General features: G+C 36.0%; 2 protein-coding genes across 5 annotated transcripts; both read right to left on the bottom strand.

The window, feature by feature from the left end:
* Positions 1-11,013: 11,013 nt before the first annotated feature.
* LOC141612469 (putative mitochondrial import inner membrane translocase subunit TIM21) lies at positions 11,014-18,488 on the bottom strand. Of its 4 annotated transcripts, none has more exons than XM_074431286.1 (7): positions 18,209-18,488; positions 16,814-16,926; positions 16,561-16,703; positions 14,087-14,265; positions 13,946-13,994; positions 12,037-12,156; positions 11,014-11,373 (listed from the first exon to the last, which is right to left on the bottom strand). In XM_074431286.1, the coding sequence occupies exons 1-7, from the start codon at positions 18,328-18,330 to the stop codon at positions 11,215-11,217; spliced, it is 885 nt and encodes a 294-aa protein (XP_074287387.1). In that variant the 5' UTR covers positions 18,331-18,488; the 3' UTR covers positions 11,014-11,214. The 4 variants fall into 4 exon arrangements, with proteins under 4 accessions (XP_074287387.1, XP_074287365.1, XP_074287371.1 ...); XM_074431264.1 differs by having other exon boundaries at positions 16,561-16,698; positions 16,821-16,926; positions 18,209-18,443; XM_074431270.1 differs by having other exon boundaries at positions 16,814-16,908; positions 18,209-18,441.
* A 1,498-nt stretch (positions 18,489-19,986) lies between these two features.
* On the bottom strand, positions 19,987-22,135 carry LOC141612801 (serine/threonine-protein kinase OXI1). Its single transcript, XM_074431570.1, has 2 exons — positions 21,458-22,135; positions 19,987-21,097 (listed from the first exon to the last, which is right to left on the bottom strand). Exons 1-2 carry the CDS (start codon positions 21,871-21,873, stop codon positions 20,191-20,193), a joined length of 1,323 nt encoding a protein of 440 aa, XP_074287671.1. The 5' UTR covers positions 21,874-22,135; the 3' UTR covers positions 19,987-20,190.
* Positions 22,136-22,973: the final 838 nt, after the last annotated feature.

Below are 22,973 nucleotides of genomic sequence, written 5' to 3'. Positions count from 1 at the left end.
AATACCAAAGCACTTTAAATAAAACTTTAATGATTACATATGTTTTACAATTTTAATCAACTAAAATTGATTATAAAAAAATAAATACATCTCGCAGCGGAAATAAATAAAGTGATATAACTATATATGTGATCTAGACTTCTTCTAAGGTTCCAAGTCGAGCTCTCTTCCCGATGCTCCCAAGTCAGCTAACTCAAAACCTGCTATTTAAATCTGCTCCCCATTTAACCAGAAATATTAAATGGTTCACCACAGGATGCCATCAATTAAAGCAGGCATCAATTTTATTTTTGACACAGAAGCAACAAGTCAACCAATGGTTGAGTAGGAATAACCAACAACAAGTCAAAGTGAAATGATACGATATATAATGCCAAAACAACTGAGCTCATCACCCGAAACACCCATTCATCCCGCCAATCCCTGGCCCGGGGTATTCATCATTCCAACCGAAGTTGAAATATTCACCATCCCAACCGAAGTTGAGGTATTCACCATATGCCAATTACCAAAATCATCTCAGACACGAGCTGAGGTATTCAATCCAAACGAAATTTCAATATAAATAATCAATAATAAACAATCCAACGATATATAATCCACGTCCATTAATCCATCCAATTTCACAATACTTTTATAAATTCCACAAACCAACAAAGACAAGACGAGTTGAGTAGGAAATTCCTACCTTGCAAGCAAGCACTCCAATTACGCAATCCAAATAAATAAAGCAATCCGATTCGATTATAATTCTTCACAACCGTCACCTAATCAAAGTATTATAATTCAATTCAATTATTTGTTACTTCAAATTACTATTTATAAATTCATATTTACTATCCAAATTTATTATTTATTATTATGATTAAAGGTCTACGGTACTTAAAAACCCGATTCAATTATAACCCGAGTTACCCAAATAAAACCCGACTCAAAAACAACACACACCACCCCCCACAAACACACGTTTATAAACCGTGACCAACTCCCCTCCTAAAAACCACCAAACCCGACACCACACGCTGCCACAGCCACCACCCAGCCTCGACACCCCTAGCCTGCAACCCCACGCACCCAACTCACCCTTAACCGCCAGCTACACCACCACCAACAACCCACAAACCCACGTCCTATCACACGACACCAACCGCAATACCCACCTGACACCCCATAAAACCCATCCCAAAACCACCACCTAACACCACCTTCACCGCCACCTACAACCACCAATCAACTCCCCTATCCTCCCTCGACAAAGACCACCCAGAAACCCCCTAACCAGACCACCAACAACCCCTAAAATCCCCCGAAAACCGCCCCCGCCCGAACAACACCTCCTCCCCTTTTCCGTCACCACCGCACAAACCACCATCCCCGACCACCCAAACACCACCAAAGACAACCGCCCCCTCGCCGCCAACATCAACCACCCAAACCCCAGGTCAAGACGTGTCCAATTAGTGGGTCAAATAACCATCCCAATTACCCACAACCAACCCGTATAACCCTTCTCGTCCACCGCCTTTCAACCGCCCCAAAAGCCACCGTAACAAGGTCAACGACGGTCAACTATGGTCAAGTCAGAAAATTTGCAGTGCAAGGTCGCTCTAGGTCCAAATCTCGTGTCCTATGGCGGTCTATACAAGTCATACGGTTGTCTTAAAGATGCTCACATGAAACGAATATAAATTGATTTAAGACGAATAATTACCTCGAGTTGATTAATTGGTTTATGTTAATTCCTTCCTCTTCCGTCTCCTAAAGCTTGTTCTTTTTAATTTGTGAATTATTTCTCAGATTTGAGGTGGTATTTATAGTGTAAGATTTAAAGAATACGAGGCCAATTAGGAAACTATGTAACTTTCCTTATTCTAATTAGTATAGGAATTGTCATTATAATTAAATCATTATTATTTATCATATACTATTAATCCTATCACAACTATAATTTCCTCGTATAATATTTACTAATTTATTATTGCCATAACTTTATTATTATTATTATAATTATAATTACCTTTATATAATATTATTTCCTTGCCATATTTAATTATTAATTCCCGATATAAATCTCGATTACACTAATACCAATTTAACTACTTCGGCCCACATAGTAACAATACATGGTCCAACACTCGATCACCAACTAAGCACAAATATTAGCCAAACCCAATTCCTGACTCGAATTATTAATTTACTACTTAATTAGCGTCTCACTTGTATTTATTATTAGAAATGTCATTTAATTACCCATTAAATTACATAAATTATTCTTATAAATTATTATTAAAATACGGAGTATTACATGTAATCACTTTAAACTATATTGTTATTTAAATTATGTTTCTTCATTGTCATTTGATTATCATTGCCTCGGGTAACCGAGATGGTAGTACTTTCATGCCTTAAGTGGTCCTGGTAAGGCACTTGGAGTTTGGGGGTGTTACAAAATGGTATCAGAGAGACGATCCTGAAACCTGTAACCAATGAATCCAATGAACATGGGGAGTCGAATAAAATGAACCCGGGGTAGAAGTTGTAGGAGCTAATGCAAAGACTTGGGAGACGTCCTAAAGTCGCGAACTCGCCCTACAATTTTGAACCGGTCACCATGGGATATGTGTCGCGATCGTTATCTGCTTATTGTGTGCTTTGTGTATCTATATAGTAGTATGTTGTTTGAATTGATGGATGCATGCATGTGGAGGATGGGAGATCTGAGTGGAAAGATGATGATGACGTGAATTGTATGTTGGTTGATTGTAAAGCATGAGAGTATAATGATTGATACATATAATTTGGCATGTTATAATTATGAAAGGAAAAGTGTTTTGTTTATATATATATATATATATATATAAATATAAAACGATGCGTAAGTATATATGTTGTTGTAGTCGTTTTGAGTAATAGTATAGAAAGTTGGGAGTGTGAATTGAACATGTGTTGAGTGAATATGTTGAACGAATATGGTGGATAAATATGTGGCATGATGGATGAATTAGTGGAAAAAGATGAATAATCGTTGTATGATAATATGATTTATGATTAAGCATGTTATATAATAGAAGTTATTTTATAATGTTGTTATTCTAGTAACATGTGAATAGGAGACTTGATGTCATGTATTTGTGATTTTGTTTACGAAAAGTGATAGAATAAAAGCATGTGGGTAAGTCATGATTGGCAAGTTAAATAAATTATGTGCATGATGAATGTTGTTGCTTTTCTCTCGAAAATAGTAACATGTGATTGGGGCTACTGGTTTTATGAGTATTGGGTTGTTTTTGTTTACCTTGTTGCCGTTTAAGTTGTTTGGAAGTAAAATCAAGTAGTTGTGTTTTTCGATTATAAATAGGTTGTCTTTAAACTGTTATAACTTGAAATGTATAAATGATTTTAATGTGATTACAATTGGAGGTGATAGATTGTTCTTTTACGATTCTAACGATAGGTCACACGCCCAAAACGACCAAGAAATGAGTGAGTTATGACCGTTTTACGAAAACTGGACAGTGCTGAGAAATGCAGGTACTCGATCGAGTGGCCCACACTCGATCGAGTGAACCTTGGTACTCGATCGAGTACCCCTTACTCGGTCGAGTAGCCCCGGATAATTTGATATACGTGTCTCTGACTTTACCTACTAGATCGAGTAAGCCATTTACTCGATCGAGTGGCCTATACTCGATCTAGTGACCCTTATTTTGGGTCATATGCTTATCTTTTGACTTCGTTGCATATTATGTTTAATTCAAAGGTGTTATTTTGCTTCTTTATGCATTGTTTTACATGTATGTTGGTCTTGACGCATAAGTTACCCAATCCTGTGGTGTAGTGAGTGGCACCTGTGGTGAGTATGAATTCGGTGGGAGGACATGAGTTATATGTGGTTGCGATAGATAGTGGAAAAAGAAAAGGAAGATCGTTATGGCTTAATTGAGACATAGAGCATGTTTTCTGAGATGAGATGAGATGAGTGATATGATTGTGTGTTGAGTACCGTAAAAGTAAGTGAATATGGGCAAGGGGTGATGTGAGTCTAAGGAATGTGAGAATGAAAAGATTGAGAGTAAGGATGTGGATAGTGACAACTTGAGATGTGTGAAGAATTATGTAGGGAGATGGTTAGGAGTCGTGTGGGTTAAGAATATACATAGTGAAAGTTCGTTTTAAAGGGGTTGAGAAGAGTGGTATATAGTGAACTTTGTGGAGACATGTCGCGAGGTGGATTTGTAGACAGTGAGTGAGTTTGGGAGATTTGGTTTATTAAGAGGTGAAACTACAATGGGATTTCCTTGGGCAATTAACGGTATGAAAGGAATTTTGATTTCTAGAGATGTACAAAGGAGATGCAATTGTTTGAACAGTGAACGTTGATTTTATGGATAGATTAGAGGCAAGTGTGAGTGATAGCATAATAAGAGAAGATCCATGGTAAGAAAGAGTGAGATGATATCGATATGAAATAATGGGACTTGAGTTTTGGAGCGATGAGAAGGTAATTAGAGCACTAAAGGGTTAGATAGAAGTAATAAGGAGTTGAGCTATTAAATGGTATTGTTGAGTATAAAGAGAAAAGAAGGATAAAAGTAAGCTGAGCAAAATGTTCACCGGAGTTATGTGACATAAAAGTAAGGAATCGTCGAAATGTATGATACTATGAAGAGTAAGTAAGTTAATGGTTATACAGAAGTTTCAGGACAACATGATTAATCATGAGTTTCGAGGAATTAAGGGAGTATGAAGTTGGTGGAGTATTTGCACGATACGAGATTTTTGGTGGAGAGTTAGATGATGATACAATTAAGGATAGTATTGGGAAGAATGTTGAGGTAATTTTGTTGATGGATTCGATGTTCGTTATTTGGGATGTTAACCAAAGATAGGAAAGAAATCGTGATGTTTAGAGATGAGTGTAAGAGGTTTGATGTCCTAGCAAAGTGGTAGTGTTATGGTTTGTGACTAGTGGTTAAGGGTGATGGTATATTAGAAAGGTAGCAATTCTAAAGAGGTTGATTTTGTAGAGACCAGATTGATATGTATGGTTGTGAGAGAGTATAAGATGTGGTTATATGAGGCGGTTGTTAGTAGTTGAGTAGTAATGGTATGGTTATATTTGGCATGAGGTGATGGTTATGCGAATGGTAAAATGTGTTATGAGGGGCACACGAGTGAAGCTCGGGTGAGAGGTAACTTTTATCAGGTGGTAACTTACGTGATCAGGATTGACTAGTTGGATGTGATTATGGGTCTATGATGTGTCTAAACGTTTGTGTGAGGTTCCGACCTCACGATAAGTGGTATGGTGTGATAGACATAAAGTTTTCATCTGAATGTGCTATAATATATGTTGGATGCGATAACGTAATGGAATGATGTTTAAAAAGGTAATAATTTGACTGATTTGGCATGGCTAGTTATACTTGTGTGTATTCATGATACATGTTAATCTGTGATATGGTAAGAGGATGATATTCATGAGGTTATTATCTATTTAATTCATATAATATGTTGCGTTGTGATTTAGTAAGTGGATTTAAGTAAGTTGGATGATGGTGTTTATGAGTTCGATAGTGTTGAGAGTTGGATGGTGATGTTATGAGTGTGAGTAAATTTCGAGGACGAAGTTCCTTTTAAGGGTGGTAGAATGTAACATTCCGTTTGATATTTATGAGTATCTTGATATTGGATTTTCTAGTGGATGATATGTTACGGAGCTAGCAGCGTTTGTGGACGGTAGTTGGTTATGTATGGAGTTGGTGTCGTGAGAGATATATATGTGGTAGATACAATATCGTGAGTCATGTTGTGGAAGTAAACATAGTTGGTGGAGTGGGTGTTAAGAGTTCATGTTTTATAGGTTGGGTTTTCGATTGAGTTCTTAGCTATGTTGTTGTGTCTTGGTCGAGTTAGTATGTTTGTTTTTATGTATGGGTTGAACTTCGGGGACGAAGTTCTTTTTAAGGAGGGAAGACTGTAATACTATGGTTTTCTGAGCCTCTGGGTACTCTATCGAGTGGGCCTTACTCTGTCGAGTAAGGGTGTTTTGCATTTTAAAATAGTTTCTAACCTGTAGGGTACTCGATCGAATAGCCTTGGTACTCGATCGAGTAGGCGGCACTCGATCGAGTACGTCAGTTACTCGATCGAGTGGCTCGGTTTATGGGTAATGTTTGGTTAATGATGCGAGATAAGTATAAAAGGTTGTCCGTCACTTTTCTTAGTTTCTTTTATCTATTCTAAAACCTAAGTGAGGAGAAAAGGAGTTACGTAGTTTGTCTGTCATCGCATCATTAGCAAATCCCGGAGCTAGAGGTGTCAGATTTCATCGTTCTTTACACCGTTGTGATCCTTGTGTCGAGGGTAAGCTTTACATATAATTTTTATACTGTTTTGTTAAAGTTGGTTAAACCCTAATTTTGGGATTTGGGGCTTTCTATGTTTTGTTGATGTTAGATTGTGATTGTATGATTATGTGTATAGGAGGAGGGTTCATAGAAGAAAGATTTTGAGACAGCTGCTAGATCGTCTGAATAGTGATTGCATTCCAGGTAGGGTTTCCCTACTCAGTATTAGTCCCATAATGTGTTGGTGGTGATTTGTGTTTGTTGATTGTTATCATACGAGTATTGTGACGGTTGTTGGTGTTGATTGTTGTTTAGTAGTTGTGATTGTTTGTATCTGTCTGTGTTCTTCGGGCGCGTCCCCGGGCCGAGTGGAGTCACTTGCGGGAGTGGCTTCACGCCCATTATTCGCCTTCTGTGGAACCCGCCACCGAAGGGATGTGCACATTAATGGATTTGGGTTTATCGCTCGACGGAGATGAGCGGGGATTAGGTGGGAACGGCCGCGGTCCCCCATCGGTGGCGTGGAGTGACTGTTGCGATGGGCACTGGCGGGGCTACACACTTTAGTGTGTAGTCGATTTGTGAGCCGGTGATGGAGTTCGGAGTATATCTGTGACGATTGAGCTGTGTTGTTTGCTGTGTTGTTGGATTATATAAATTGTGTGATTAGTACTGACCCCGTTTAAATGTTTTAAAAAAACGGTGGTGATCCATTCGGGGGTGGTGAGCAGTTATTGAGCAGGTATGATATGAAGCGTATGGGATAGCTGGGATGAGTCATCACGTGGCAGTTAGAAGTCTTCCGCTGTGTCAGACGATGTTTTATAGCTTTGATAGTTTTAGCAGTAGACCGTCTGAGAATCTTGTAATTCAGTGTTACAGTTTTGGTTTTGATCATGTAATCACTTTAAACTATATTGTTATTTAAATTATGTTTCTTCATTGTCATTTGATTATCATTGCCTCGGGGAACCGAGATGGTAGTACTTCCATGCCTTAAGTGGTCCTGGTAAGGCACTTGGAGTTTGGGGGTGTTACAAAACTATTACCATCAATGGCCGCTTCATCAACATTATTAGTTGACAAAGACACATACCAATTTGGATCCTCAACTTGACTAAGCATATTTATGAATGACAAATTAGGGGGTTGTAAAGTTGTTTGAGTTATTTTAAGAGCTTGTTCAAGAGGCATCAACTCAATAAACAAATCCACCGATGCGGGTTTCGATTGACACACACTTGGCAACATAGCTTTCAAACTACGATCATTACTCAAGGATAGTACTTTGTTAGCTCTTACACTTGGGAATTTCATTTTGATATTAAGCTCATATTTTGTTTTATCTACCTCTAAAGACTCATATATTTCACTCTTGAGCTTATTAAGACTAATATTACTATTAACAATAACAAAGCTTTCACAACCACCCTTATAACTAATATCTTCACCATTTACCACTATTTCACCATTCCACCAACAAGTTAATGGCTAATTATTTATCTCCATTGTAAGGAATTAATAGCAAACTATTAATTTGACAAAGAAAACTACTAATTTGAACAAGTAAAGTTCTAAACTAAGCTAAAACGAAAGTAATAAACTAAGCACAAATTCAACTCAAATTAAACAACAATGCTAAATCAAAATAGAATAATTAGTACCTTTTAGATGAATTAGGTTGATAGAGAGTAATTGATTGAAAGAAATTTCGTAGAAATTGGGTGAGAAATTGGTTTTGGGCACTTAGGGTTTGTCTTTCCATTTGGGATTTTTTTGATTTTATCGGGTTTAGAGGAGAGTGATGAGTATGCAGCGTTTTTTTTATATACCCGACATAGCCGCTAGCTTTCCCAGCGGCTTCCCCCCTTCCCTTTTTTTTACTCCCTCCAATTTTTTTTATCTTCCCCTTTCTCTAATATATGTGAGGAGTATTTTATTGAAAGGGAAAGATAATAGGAACTTGAAGGGAGTATATTGCAAACTGGGAAAGCCGCCAACTTTCCCAGCGATTTTCTTCTTTTTTTCCAAGGCAATTTCCAAACCCCTCAATCCAGTAGCGAGCCTAAAATACCAACGTAATACAATAGGTAAAGCCGCCAAGTTCCCCAACGGCTTTACTCCTTCCCAATTTTTGTTAACGTCCTCAGTTATTTGGAAATAGGAAGTTAAAAAATTGGGAAAGTCGCCATGTTTGTTAGCAGCTTTGTAGAAAAATTGGAAAAAAATAAAAAGTGATGACGTATACCCATTGGGCCAAAATAGTTTCAAACCAACCCCAAATCCCTAATTATTTTGCTAATTAACCCCAATTAACCAAAAAATTCTAGGTTTTAGGTGTACAATTTATACATTATTTAAGTTGTCTCATCATTGTCTTTGTCCAACACCTTTAGTTGCCAACTCCATCATGTCCCACTCTTGTTCATCAATTTTCATCATTCTCCATTGTTATTCACTATTTTTATACCTCAATTTTTTTTATACCCTACATTAATTAATGTTGAACGATGTAAAAAAAGAAAAAAAACTAGATCATCGTAACAACTATGGCGGCTAAGCATGTAAATTACACTGCATTTTGTAACCACATTAATTTTATATTACCTAGTTAGTGTAATTTTTGTTTCCATTTTCGTTTAAATTCGCTTATAAAAGTAAGAAATCTCATATTAAGTCACGATGGTCACTAATAATACTATGTTGCAATATAATTACTCAGTTATATAAACCATTTCTTTAACTACTTTAATGTATCCTATGCTAGATAATATGTAGCCATTTCTTATTCTAATTTCTATGTTGCGCTTTTTGCTTGTATAAGTTGTAACCATAGTACGTTATGATGTTCCTAGCTGGTCTGGTTTTATTTCAATTTTCATTTAAATTCATGAACATATTCACCAATTGTAGTATGGTAACATATTAAGTTTCGATAGTCACCAATCATTTCAGTTTAGTATATCCTCATCTTAAAATAATATGTCACCATATCAAATATTTTTCCTCAAGTTCAGTATAAATGTAAACAAACAACTTCAACATGGTAACTAATTTATTTTGCAACATGTTCACTTAATTGAGTAATATGTAACCAATTCAATACAATTTGACCATGGTAACATATTGTACAAGGATATAAACATAATTTTTAGTCCCTTTCCATCTGTTTAACTCATGACTAAGAAATGGTTACATATTTTACCCAAAATGCATACAAAACATTCGACTAGTAACATGTTACCATTTAAGCCTCTTAAGTTACCATTCTAGTTTAGCATTTCCGCATCTCAAAATAATATGTAACGACTTCAATATAACTTGACATAGTAACATACTCATGTAGAATTTAAACATGTCAACCTATTTCAACAATATGTTAACATATTTCAGCAATATGTGACCATAAACAAAATATCAATACGCAAATTAAATTGAACCAACCACAAAAAACTTGGTTGTGGATAGAACATATGGGTTAGAAATGAAAAAAATCGAACAAATCATAACAAATGAATACATCTCATCTGCAAAATGAGCAAGATCATTCATTTTCCCCCTTATTACCCTTTGTTTGTCTCATTCATTCATCAATCGTCACCTTCTTCTTTTCGCTTGCTCTCGCCATCCCAATAGTCTTACTTGCTTCCTCAATTTGACACTTTACCGTAATCAAAAGATGGTTACAATACTATTATGGCAAATCCAAAAAATCAAATAAATTTGAAAAACTAAAACACAAAATTGAAAATCCAAAATTTAAACAATGGTGATAAAAGGAGTATATTATTAAACAAAATAAATCGAACAATGGAAACACAAATTTTAAAACCCAATATGAAAACAGCCTTCAAAAGCTTAATCAGTTTCATACTTTCATGTCCTTGTTTTGCCTTCTTTTGCGGTGGTGTTCTCATCGCCATTTTCATCATCAAACTATCAAAGTAGGAGGATGGAAGGATGTGAGTTTAGGGTTTTTTCTTATTTTGGAAGGAAGAAGTCAAAAAATAAACAACAAGAAGTGTGTTTTTCTTTTGAAAATGAAGCTAAAATTAAATGGAGGATGGTAAATGTAGACTTTTTGCACCCTTTTGTTTCCAATTGTTTACTACTTGACGAAATTTTGATTCAAATTACATTGGAAAGGTAAATATTTGTCAATTGTTTAATCTATGATGTCAATTCAGTTTCTACCTAGTACCTAGTCACATTCATCCTTCTCTACACACTTTATTGCCTCTTAATAATTACTATGTGTCCATTTATACCATATTCACACAATTTGGTAACTATCCGACCTGTCTTACCCTTAAGATAGATACTATCCGTCTTAAGGGAGACTTATTGACTAATTTTATATTCACTTTTCAGATTCCACTGCTGAGTTAAAAAGTCGAGAAAAAAAACCCGAGTACTCTGAATAAGCAACATAAACTTATAAGTATACACAAATTCTCATTATAGACGGGAGATATCCGTCTATAGTTATAAACGGGCCAAATATACACTCACTTTAAGCATAAGACAATCAACAAGTTGCATGATAAGGCCCAAAAATTTCATCACTTGAAGCATATTTGACCCGTCTTTCAATTTAGACGGATATATCCGTCTATAGTGAGACTAATTGGTAAGTATATGGGTAGACAAAGTAAAATTATAAATCGAACAAAATTAAGCAACATAAACTTATCAAGTGTGGATAGATAAAGTAAAATTTTCTAAAATTTAGTAAAAATTTATGAAACCCAAAAAAATACGGAAGTTTTTGCTATTAATAATACTTTTCGTTACCACCCGTACAGTGCACGGGTTACTACTGTTCCAAGACTAGGAAGTAATAATGTACCGGTCGACACCCCTTTCAAGCTGGAAGATATGATTCTAATATCAGTTGCTTCTGAGTAGGGTTTGCGATTTCGACAACCAGAGCCATGTACTTCCATTCTTTGTCCACTTTATCTTTGAACATCTCACAGAAGACATTTCCGTTTCCATGAGGGCCACGTATGCAAAAGTTGATCTGGAAACAAAAAAAAAAAAAATCAAATCAAATCAAATGGAAAATTTAAACATCTCTGCCATTGGATACACAAAGTAACATGCATAACAAGATATCGAATTTCTGGGAGCTGAGGGCTTGTAGTTGAAAGAGCTGTTTCTTCCAGAACAAGTTATTAAAACATATCGTGGATGTAGTTGATTTAACCATGCTTTCATATCGAAAAAACTACAATATGCAACTCAAATTTTCTAATGATATCTTTTTGTTTTTTTGCGGTTCTGTTTACTGTTTAGTCAAGATTTGAGACGGGTAGAACCACAAGGTGGCAAGGCTCTCCAAAATGATACAACAATTGAGCAACATACCATGACACCTAACCAAATGCTTCTTGATTTGTTTTAAATCAATATCGTGCACATCATTTAACAATAGAATCTCCCAAACGAAACAGTATCACATCACTTAAACGGTAAAGCCAAAGAAAAAACTGTACTGACATTTGTTCATATGACATCACACTATACCATACCATAGCATCACACTTGCATTCTACGACTCATCTTGTGATTATGCCTAACAGAAACACCCTCGATCCTCCCACAGTTCTCTGAACTGTGCGATCTATTTCAAAATATAAACATACTATTTCAAAAGATGAACGAGTAACCCTAAAAGCTTTACCTGGATGTGCTCCACTCCATCTACATCAGTCCATGTCCTATTTGGTATTCTTTGGCGAGCAGATCGGTTTCTTGACTCCTGGCCATACCCTTTGATAGGTGACCCGATCCTCACTCTGACCTAAAAAGGATAATAGAAGCTTTTAAGTATAAGATTTTAGGAACCAGTCATTACAGTTAAATATGTAGTTCCATAGATAAAGGAAACATTAAAAGAGGAAAAATCTCATGTACTGCAATGTATTGGACTTTATTGAGAAGAAGAACGACAGTCTCTGCAGTATGGTGTAAGGGGGACTTTATAAGGAAGGGAAAAATGGATGCCTAGAAGACAAAATTCGTAAGCATATACTGTGAATATCTATATTTTTTACTCATTCCCATCCTCGCTATTCCTCCCACTTGCTATATAAAGAAAATCCAAATTGTTTTTCCCGTTGGAACATTCTATCTCCGAACACTGTCACCAAACCCCCAAGTCCTCCTTCGACCACGACCCTCGTTCATGTCATCAGCTCTTAGGCCTTTTTTCAACCCACGTTCTCCTCCTCGCCACCTTGTTGGCCTAGTCTCCTCGACACATGACCTCCATCCTCGCCAGCCAGGTCAGTTTCTTTCAACTTCAAACTCGACCCATTCAACGTCATCTCCCTATTCAATGACTTATTTGCCCAGAAATACAAGAAACTAACCAAACGTTATAAACAAAACACTTTGATGTACTTTCTGGCCACTTCTGCATCCTAAGATAGTTTTGGAGGACCGAGTGATGATAAATGGTGCTCCATTGGCGGTGGTAGAGGGTGGCTAGTAGTGATGATGGCCTTTAGTGTGATAATATCATTAATCACACTTTTGTTTCAATTACTATCTCACTTGTATGTTCAGTGATTATTATACTATTTTCCTTAAGAGTTGTGCCCAAAACAAATGAGAAGAGCATATTGGAGGGGAAGTAGTACTATTTTCATATCTACTCACTTTACACGAAGTGTATATTTTAGAGGGATCCTTGGGTATCACTTATCAGTGTATATCACCTTCCTTATGATTCTATTTTTACTATTTCCATGTCTTCTACCTAGTGTATATTTCAATAATATCACCACACTTTATTTATTGGGACAAAGGGTATCATCTAGACCTGTCAAAACTCGACCCGACCCGAAAACCCGACCCGACCCGACCCGTTTTCTTAGGGTTACAAACCCGGTTTTTTCGACCCGCGACCCGTTTGACCCGAACCCGAAATGACCCGTTATTTTAGGGTCGAGACCCGACCCGAACGGGTCGACCCGTTGGGTCAAGGGAAAATCATGAATTTTATTAAAAATATTATTATTTATATATTATATTTGAAAATATAGTTAAAAAATTATTTTTTTATTACTTAAAATTAAAAATTCAACTAAAAAGTCAATTTTATATAACTTTTATAATATTTAATAATAAAATAATTATTAAAAAAACTTTATTTTAATAATTATATCAATATAATTATTGTATATGATGAATATGACTAAAATAATAATTTTAAACATATTTTAATTTTTAAAAATATATTTTTTAAATTAAAAAAATCGTTTAAAAAAGGCGTTTAAAATTATTTCTTGACCCGTATCCTGACCCGACCCGTATTTGACCCGACCCGTATTCTGACCCGACCCGTATGACCCGACCCGGGACCCGACCCGCCCGACCCGTTTGACAGGTCTAGTATCATCAGTCATGGAAAGACCAGAAGGAATATAGATGCATGAAACAGGAAATACTGAGACTACACAGCCCAAAACTGTACCAACATTCATCCAGCTATATGGAAAGCGACAATCCAGCATGTCTTAACAAGGGTAACAGACTACTATCGAATAGCACATGAGCCAAAGAAGCATGACCCTTAAATTTCTTACCTGGCTATCATTTTGAATTCTGTCCAATGCTTTGTTAAAAATTTTATACCTACAAAAAAAAAAATTGTGGCAAAAATTATCATATCGAGATTACAAAATTATTCTCAACTACTCAGCTTAACCAAGGTCTAGTCTACTAACTCTTTTGGTTCCAGTAACAGCTCTTTGACAACAGCATATGCTGCAATAGCGGCAACTCCAAGGCCAGCAATAATCACAACACTGTAGAAGCCTCCCTCGGCATAAGTGACGGGCTTTTCTGGGATATGATATGTAGGGGAATCAAAAGGATCCTCCACTGTAGAAATATCTTTTTGGTCCTATTAATAAGAAAATAAAAGGATAATAATGTTAATACATGTCACTAGCTTAATATGCCAATAATTCAATGTACAAGCAGTTTAGAATGATGAAGTAGGTATCAGACGAAAAACAAATAAATGACAAGTGGATAAATGTACAAACAAGTATACAAAGTTGAGTTAACTATTAATGTTCGCACGAGAAAATCCATGAATTGAGAACTAATGATATTATTGGAGCTAAGGCTTTACAAATCTTCTCATTTGAACATTTTGTTAATAAGCCGACACTACAATTATTCAGTGGACAAAATTGGACACTACCATTATTTACCGTGTGGTCTGTGTCCACATTAACTAAGCATCGCTGTTTAGAGCCCTAACATTACCATTCGCCTCCCCTGGTAGTGTTATACATGTACTACTGTACTAGTTTAGACCCCGTAAATGCACGGTATATATAGGTTTTTTTTATAAATAAATTACTAATAAAATAGTGATATTTCATTAATTGTCCGTATTTCTCGTTATTGTATTAATCAAGAGAATTGAGTAATGTGGTGAAATGTATATTAAACAAAATATTTTTTTATCCGCAAAGCTAATGATTTCAATTTTTAAATTCTTTCAATCTTTTTAGTCGCGAAAGTAATAATAGCGATTTACAGTTTTGTTTTATATGTAGTATGTGTCAAGTCATTTTCAAATAATAATATCAATAAAAGATTTAGCAATTTATAGTTTTATATAAATTTTATTTATATTTTAATTAAGAGATTATAGTTTAGAGTTGGGTGAAAATAATATAATATGATGAAAAGATTAATTTTAATTAAAAGATAATAATTTAATGAAATAAAAATGTGATTATTAGTTTCCTTTTTTAGTGAATGCATATAATTATAATTACCTTATTTAAAAGGAAAAATTAATAAGAATAATCCAACCTATGAACTGTATTCCACTATTAATCCCAATTTTAATTAATCCCACAATAAACCGAAGTCTTTATCCACTTATCAAAGCCTAAACTAGCTCACTTTTTTACCTGTTTTGTCCGGTTAAGTTAGTCGTGGGCCTAAATTTTTTTCTTTTTTCTATTAGTTTCTCTCACGATTCTTCTTTTTCTCTTCTGTTCCTTATCTCTCTGTTCTTGTTTCCCCATTCTTCTTCTTTCTCAATTGTAAATGGACTAATTAATTGAAACCATTGTTAACAAAATTTGAGCACTAATGTCGACATCACACCACTACCACACTCAACCACATCGCCCACCGCCACCGCAACCCACTACAATCCAACCACCCACAAGTCCACAACAAAATCCACCACCGCCTTTATCGCAACCAACCACCACTTCGGAAGCAACGATGACCAGTGAGGCGCATGATGCCGGAGAACTTAATGGTCGGCCCAATTTTAAATAATTATATGTCTCTCCTAGTAGATCTGGGTTATGAAATCAAAAAATATGGTTTGCTTTTGGGTAAGAAGGACGACGAAGACGATAGGGCGAATAAATCATCAAAATGTTGAACTGAACCCACAATTAAACCTTATCTATTTATTGGTGATGGTATAGCTGGGCTTAGGGCTTTAATGTATTTTATTGGGAATTTATTAGGTTTGCCAAAACTTTATGCAGCAGTGTAGTGATTAGCGGTGTCGCCGTCAAGAGGAAAAATGCAGTGGAGGTCGTGGTCGCCAAGGAAGTCGTGGTGGAGGCAGGGGGTGGGATTATGAACTATAAGTTGGTTCTTGGTGTTTACTGTTTAGTAATGGAGAGAGGGTTGAAGGGTGGTAATATGGACATATGGTGGTATTAAGGATGAAGAGGATGAAGTTAATGTTAATATTGTTATATTAATTTTAGAATTTTTTTTATTTGGAAAAGTGTGACCTTTTGAGTAGGTACCCGGTTACCTAGGTGCAATTTGAGAAGATGAAGTTGATAGGGTGGTTTATTGTGGGATTAATTAAAATTAGGATTAATAGTGGAATACGGTCTATAGGTTGGATTATTCTCATTAATTTTTCCTATTTAAAAAGATGCTTTTTGGAGGGAAAAATGTGAGAATTCCTATTCTTTTAGTAGATAGGGGATTCCAAAACAGGAATGCTCAGAAATTGTTAGCAAAAATTGTAGCCACTTGACATTAAACTTAAACACTATGGATAATGCCCAGTGGAAGCTGTAACTTTTTCAACTGGCTATAATGAATATAAAGATGAACGTTGGGAACATGAAAAAGAAAAAAGTTAAGCCAAAAAGAAGAAAGGATTGAAGAGAGACTTTGAAATATAAAATCATACATTTGTCTGTTTCTGTCCAGGACGATCTGAAGAAGACCTGGACGCAAAAGATCTGTAAAAGGAATAATGCGGATACGTTCTACATTTTTCCCTCAGCTGGTGGGTGAATCGAGAGTTAACTGAAGCCAATGAATACGTCTGACCTAACATAAGATTTTACAATGGATAATCAGAAAAAGGATAGAAGATACAGGGATCAATTCTACCTTGGTCAATATGAGAAGCACCATGAATCACAATAAATATAAACTACCTTTAACCTTATTTATGGTTTCTTCAACAACACCGCATCCGGATCCATAGTATCTCCTAGTGGAAACATCAAGAAGTCTCTTCTTTAACTGTTCACTGATCATCAGAACGTAGCTTCAGCCAAAAGTACAAAGCAAATTCATAAACATAAGCAACATTACAAACATAGGACATCAAACAAGCCCGTTGTTTATCCTTAGGAAAGGCCATTTTCCATACTGAAAAAATAAAGTCGTAACAAGAGGAGTTCTTTTAATCGCTCTTTCCGACAAAACAAATGGTAACAGGAAGAAAATAGAAACAGAACTTTGCTCCATTTAAACAAAAAAGGAAATCAAACAGTGGTAATCATAGTAGAGAACCTGTGCGTCATTAGGGTCCATTTCAAGAACCTAAGAAGCTAAGGCTCACTATTTTTTGGCTTTTAAAGTATGATAGAATAAAGCAAAATGCTTCTTAACGTGCTTGCACTTCTAATATCGTGAAACAGCAGTCTGTTAATGCAATTCTTAAAGAAAAACGAGGGGTCATCCGAAAATAGTCTCTATATATTTAACGAACAAGAGATGTGGTATACGATACTCGTGAGCATTTAACACCTTCACCTCGCCAAAGGTGGGAGCCTCGAACAGTTTCCAGTAAATAGTAATGTTGTTGTTAACACAGAATCGGAAAGTTTGTACCACAAAAGTGGCATTGGAGTAACATCAACTAACAAAGCATCAGTCGACAAGAAGGCCATAACTTGGTCAAACAAACACTGCATTCCAGAACAAATGTTGCCTTAGTAAAATCCATTCTACATCTTCCACAAAGTTCTGGTTGGTCTCGCAAATCACAAACCTCATCGTATCACAGACATGAAGTCAGTTAAATCACGGTAGCTAGTATAACTTCTTTTTAACCATGGTAGTTAGTATAACTTCTATTCTCCGAGTACTTAAGTCAAATGAGGTGATTTACGATAAACAGTAGCGTAGCCACATTGCTTCTTCTAGTCATCCAGTGGGGTTTCCGGACAATTGACGTTTTATGTTGTTAAATTTGTGACAAATACATACTTAGAATTAAACTAAACTAATCCCACTCTCGGATAGCTCAACTAAAACTAATCCCACTCTCGGATAGCTCTGACTACACCACTCACCATTAATGCTCATATAAGTCCGTCTTACACAATAACTTCCTACGCAACTGAACCAAATTCATCACCTAACCCTCGAGGCTAGGGTACTACCGCATTATAAATTATTTGCAGATCCGAAACAAAACAAAACAAACCTAATCACGCACATCAAGCTCAAATTCAATACGAAAATAAATAAATAAAACATGTAAAACAAAAACAATTATAATTTCGAAAGTGCGGAGGAGATTAAACCCTAGAAAAGAATACCTGGCGATGGGCGGCGCGCTGGAAAGGGGAGGCGATGAGGAAATAAGGCGTTTGAAGGAGGAGATAGAAAGTGGATGAGCATTGCGACGGGAGAGAATTGACCGTGTTGCCCTTGACGCCATTGGTAAGAGCTTGGATTGCGATTTGATTGAGAAAATTAGGGTTTTAGTTTTTGGGGTTTTTGGTCTGGTTTGGTTTAGCAGTTGATGTCGAGTAGCTTGGAAGGTAATCAATCTCCTAGTTGAAGCATCGGATATTTCCTCATCGTACGTTGAATTCGGTTTCGATTTGGGTTGAATTCGGTTTCGATTTGGGTTGACAATTTAATTGGTTTATTACCTCGTCATAGGTTTTTTGGTGGGATACTAATTTAAAAACCCGTGTAATTACTAATCTGCTCTTAATATAACTCAATCGAAAACCTGACCGAAACTTGTTCTCGAGAATATGCCACTTGGAAAAGGCTCTTCCTTCGATCCAATGCACTCGCTTCTGTCGATCCTCCTCCTAGATTACTCATACATGCTTTCCGTAGTCACCCAAATGAAGGAAATCATTATAAAACTCAACCGAAGGAACGTGCAATGGAGATTGCGATTAGAAATGAAAAATGAGGGAGGAGCGAACTATCATCGACACTGAGTGGAATAAATTACGGTCTAAAGTATGCCTAAAATGGGCTAAACTATCACTTTTATATGACACTAATATTTTCTAATCAAAATAAATTTATTTGTTACTAAACTCTAAGTATAGATTTTTTTTTTTGTTTTGGTGCTATCTAAGTATAGATTATTAAACGCTAGTATCATCATTCTTTTCTTTTGTACATGAATATTTTCAAATACAATAACAACATCAGAGCCTTAATCCCAAAATAATATGGGATCGAGTGGTCGACTGACATGAATTATTCTTTAGAACCATCTATGGGTAATCGCACATGGATAATTTCAAATAATCAACCTAAATTTGATTGGTTTTGGAATTCGGTCTCTTACAAAATAATCCCAAAATTGAAAAATCGATCGAAATATTCTAAATTGATAAGCGACCGGTATGAGTAATATGAATAGTATCCGAAACCGACTTAATCCAAATCTAACCGAAACTGAATCGAATTCTATAATAACCGAATGATGCTCGAATCTGAATATATATGAATCGATAAAAATTGAACATATTGACCTGGGTTAAAATTATTAAATTTCTCATAAAAACATTCAATTTCAGGTATTTTTACTCATTGATTATTTTTCTTATCGATGGTATTATGTTTATTATTACCTTCAAACTGAAAAGTATAAAGTACATTTAAACTATCTTGACCCTTGGATCCAAAAGGTTATGATCTAAAATTCAACTAAGTTGATATTGATCAGACCTGAACCGTCGAAATAGCACAAACCAAGTTAAGCGGCTAACCGAAATGAACCTGATCGAGATTTACTGAAATCGAAATTAAGGCCAACCAGATTTAACTCGCTTGATTGAATTTGGTCCAAAACCAAACTGAATGATCCATTTGTCAGGTATGTATACTTGACGATAACAATAGTTTTCGTTTATGATTTTAGAAACCATGACACTTTTTAAGTCACTAGAACAAATATAAAAAATGAAGGTACATAAATTCCTTATATTTATCGAGAATTTCATTTTTCATAGTTATAATGAACAAAAGAATCCACATTACTCTTTTTCACTTAATATTATACAATACGCCTATATTTTATTTCACAAATTCTTATTATAGACGGGAGATATCGTCTATAGTTATAGACGAGCCAAATATCCACCTACTTTAAGCATAAGACAAACAACAAATTGCATGGTGGGGCTCAAAAATATCACCACTTTAAACATATTTAACCCGTCTTTCACTTTAGACGGATATATTCGTCTATAACGAGACTAATTAATTTTATTTTCACATGAATATAAAAGTAAGCCAAAAATGGTTAAAAAAACGAAAAATAACCTTAAAAAACCAAAAAATTGTTAGATGTGGAAGGTTGCTCCAACCCATCGACCCATGCACCTCTACTACTACTCTTTGTATTCACGACATTCACACCACTATTATCGTCTTTCACGTTACTATTATTATTGTTGGTTTTAGGTATCTTCGTCGATTCAAATACGCCACATACAATAGACTCCACATTTATCGCCTTTATCCCGTCTACACCGTCACCAATCTCTAACAATGCAGGTATATGTGGAGGCCGTTCGAGCCGTACGATCATCTCCCAATCAACCCCTTTGAAAAAATCATGACCCTTAATTCCCTCCAATGTAATTCTTTGATGTGGATCTTTGTCAAGCAATTTTCTAATCAAATCCCTCAACGGTGTCGTTTCACCCACTAGCTCAGGAGTCTTGGACAATATACGGTAAAACGTTTCTTTCCTATTATCCCCTCTAAACGGCGTCGTTCCGTACAACATTTCGTATAAAACGACACCTAAACTCCACCAATCAACCGCGAAATCGTGACCGTTTCCTTGGATGATCTCTGGTGCCACGTACTCCTCCGTACCAACGAATGAGTTAGATTTCCCCGCTGAGTCTGACTCTGGCTCATTTGCCGACTCAACCGAGTTCCTGCCCGAGTCTACCGTGTCAACTCGGGAAATGCCCGAGTTGCAAAATGAGTAAAATTTTAACAACTTGGATTTTTTCATCTCTAACTCGGGCTTCTCAATAGAGTCAAAACTCGTTCGGGGTTGAGGTGAAATTGGAACAAGTTTAGTTGATAAATCGAAATCGACCAACATTAAATGTCCATTTTCTTGTACCAACACATTATCAGGCTTCAAATCTCTGTAAACAATCCCTCTTTGATGCAAATATTCCAAAGCTAATACCATTTCCGCCGCATAAAACCTACAATCATAAATCGTCTAAATTAGTAAGTTTCTCTTGAGACCGTCTTCAGTGTGAAAATCACGCCATTTTTCTTTTAGCCAGGGTCAAGACTCATATTACAACTTAGAAAAGTCGAAAATTTATGTTCTTGCTAACAACGTTCAATCTTAAGGGTACGCGTTAGAGAAACCTTATAAATAATGAGCAAATTAGAGTTGTACTAGTGGGAAAACGGTTTTTTTCTAACGTGTGCCTAATTAAAGAAAGATTCGTAAGAACATATTACGAGAAATTGATTTATAAACTCATTTTCACCATACTTGGTGAACACGTTAGAAAAACAATTGTAAAAAAACATGAACTGGGATATGTAATTACCTGATTATATCATCAGAGAACATCTTCTCAGTCTGTTGTTTCCTTAACAAATTAAGATTGCCACCAGAACAATAATCCATAGCGTAGCCATAAACGTTACTGGTCTCGAAAACGCCTTTTAGCTTAGGCAAAAAAGGGTGATCAAATTCCCCTAACACTTGTTGCTCGAAAAATACTCGGCTTTGGTCATTGTTGCTCCGTTTTTCGGGTTTGCTCGGTTTCATGGAGGATTTTAAGACTACCTTCAACGCCAAATCTTCATCGGAATCTTTTATTCTGGTGTGGAATACAACGCCTTTAGCCCCCCTCCCTACTTGGGAGAAAACTTGAATGTCACTTATCTCATATCTCGCTACATTGTTATCAGTGACGGAACCAGGAATTTCATCTACCGCATGGTTAAACAATTGTCCCATACTATATACTCCCTCAAACTTTTTGCTATTATTATTATTTTTTTTGAGATAATTTTGCTATTATTATTTGGTTAAACTTTAAATAAAACTTCCCTCACGAAGAATAAAAAAGAATAAAAGAATAAACAATGAATTAGACGCACGGAATTTGCAAATTTCCCTCCTTAAGAAATTTATGGTGATTTATTTATAAAATTATAGTTAGAAATTTGCCTTGGTAAGCAAGAAAGAATGAAATTGAAGAGGAAGAAGTTGTCAAGAAATAAGGAGGGAACATTTTTATGATGATGATGTTATGGATTACGTCAATGCATACTGCATGTGTTTGGTTAGTAAAGTATGAATTTAATAACAATATACTGTATGAAAATATAAATTAAAAAATGTTTTGACAAAAAAAAGTAAAAAAAAAAGCAATGAATTTGGCCGTGTGTGGAAAGAAGACTACTTAGTCAAGTTGATTACGTAAAAAAAGATGGAAGAGACGAAGAAGTAGAAAGTCGCATCTTATAAATATTTAAAAATCATGGAGGGTTTAGCTGTATATTCGCATCTTAATTCATGATGTTGGGGGTTTAGGACTTTGTTATTATTAGTCAAATAATTAGTCAAATTACTTTTTTTTTGGGTGGGAATTAGTAGGGTTCGTTAGTGCTTTAAATCATACTTGGATCTTTTATTTTATGATATATCAAAGCTCATCACGTGAATGGACAAACATATTCAAAGGTTTGTACTTTGTAGTAGATAGGGGTGGTCAAACATACGATAGCGGGCTCAGGTCGGGCGACTTAGGGGTCGGATCGAGCCGGAGAAGGTCAGACTGAGCACAGTCTGGGTGGGGGAACGGGCCGGGCCGGGCTTGATAGGGGTGGACCAGGAATCGACTCGAGTTAGGTTGTGGCGGGATACAGCCCCGGCCCAAGGGGTGTACAACCCGCGCGGCCGAACAGGGCCTCCAGATTTTGGGGCCCAATTATGTTTAAGGCCTAAAGATAAAAGTTACTCAATACATACATAAACAGTATTAATGTTTATGGTGAAGTGGCAGGCAGTTGAAATGCCACAGCAAATACCCTTGTTCGATTCCGCACTTGCGC

Source organism: Silene latifolia, chromosome 1, assembly GCF_048544455.1.
Source record: "Silene latifolia isolate original U9 population chromosome 1, ASM4854445v1, whole genome shotgun sequence".
Lineage (NCBI taxonomy): Eukaryota > Viridiplantae > Streptophyta > Magnoliopsida > Caryophyllales > Caryophyllaceae > Silene > Silene latifolia.
Note: the sequence above shows the minus strand (reverse complement) of the source record. Positions and strands in the feature narration are given on the sequence as shown.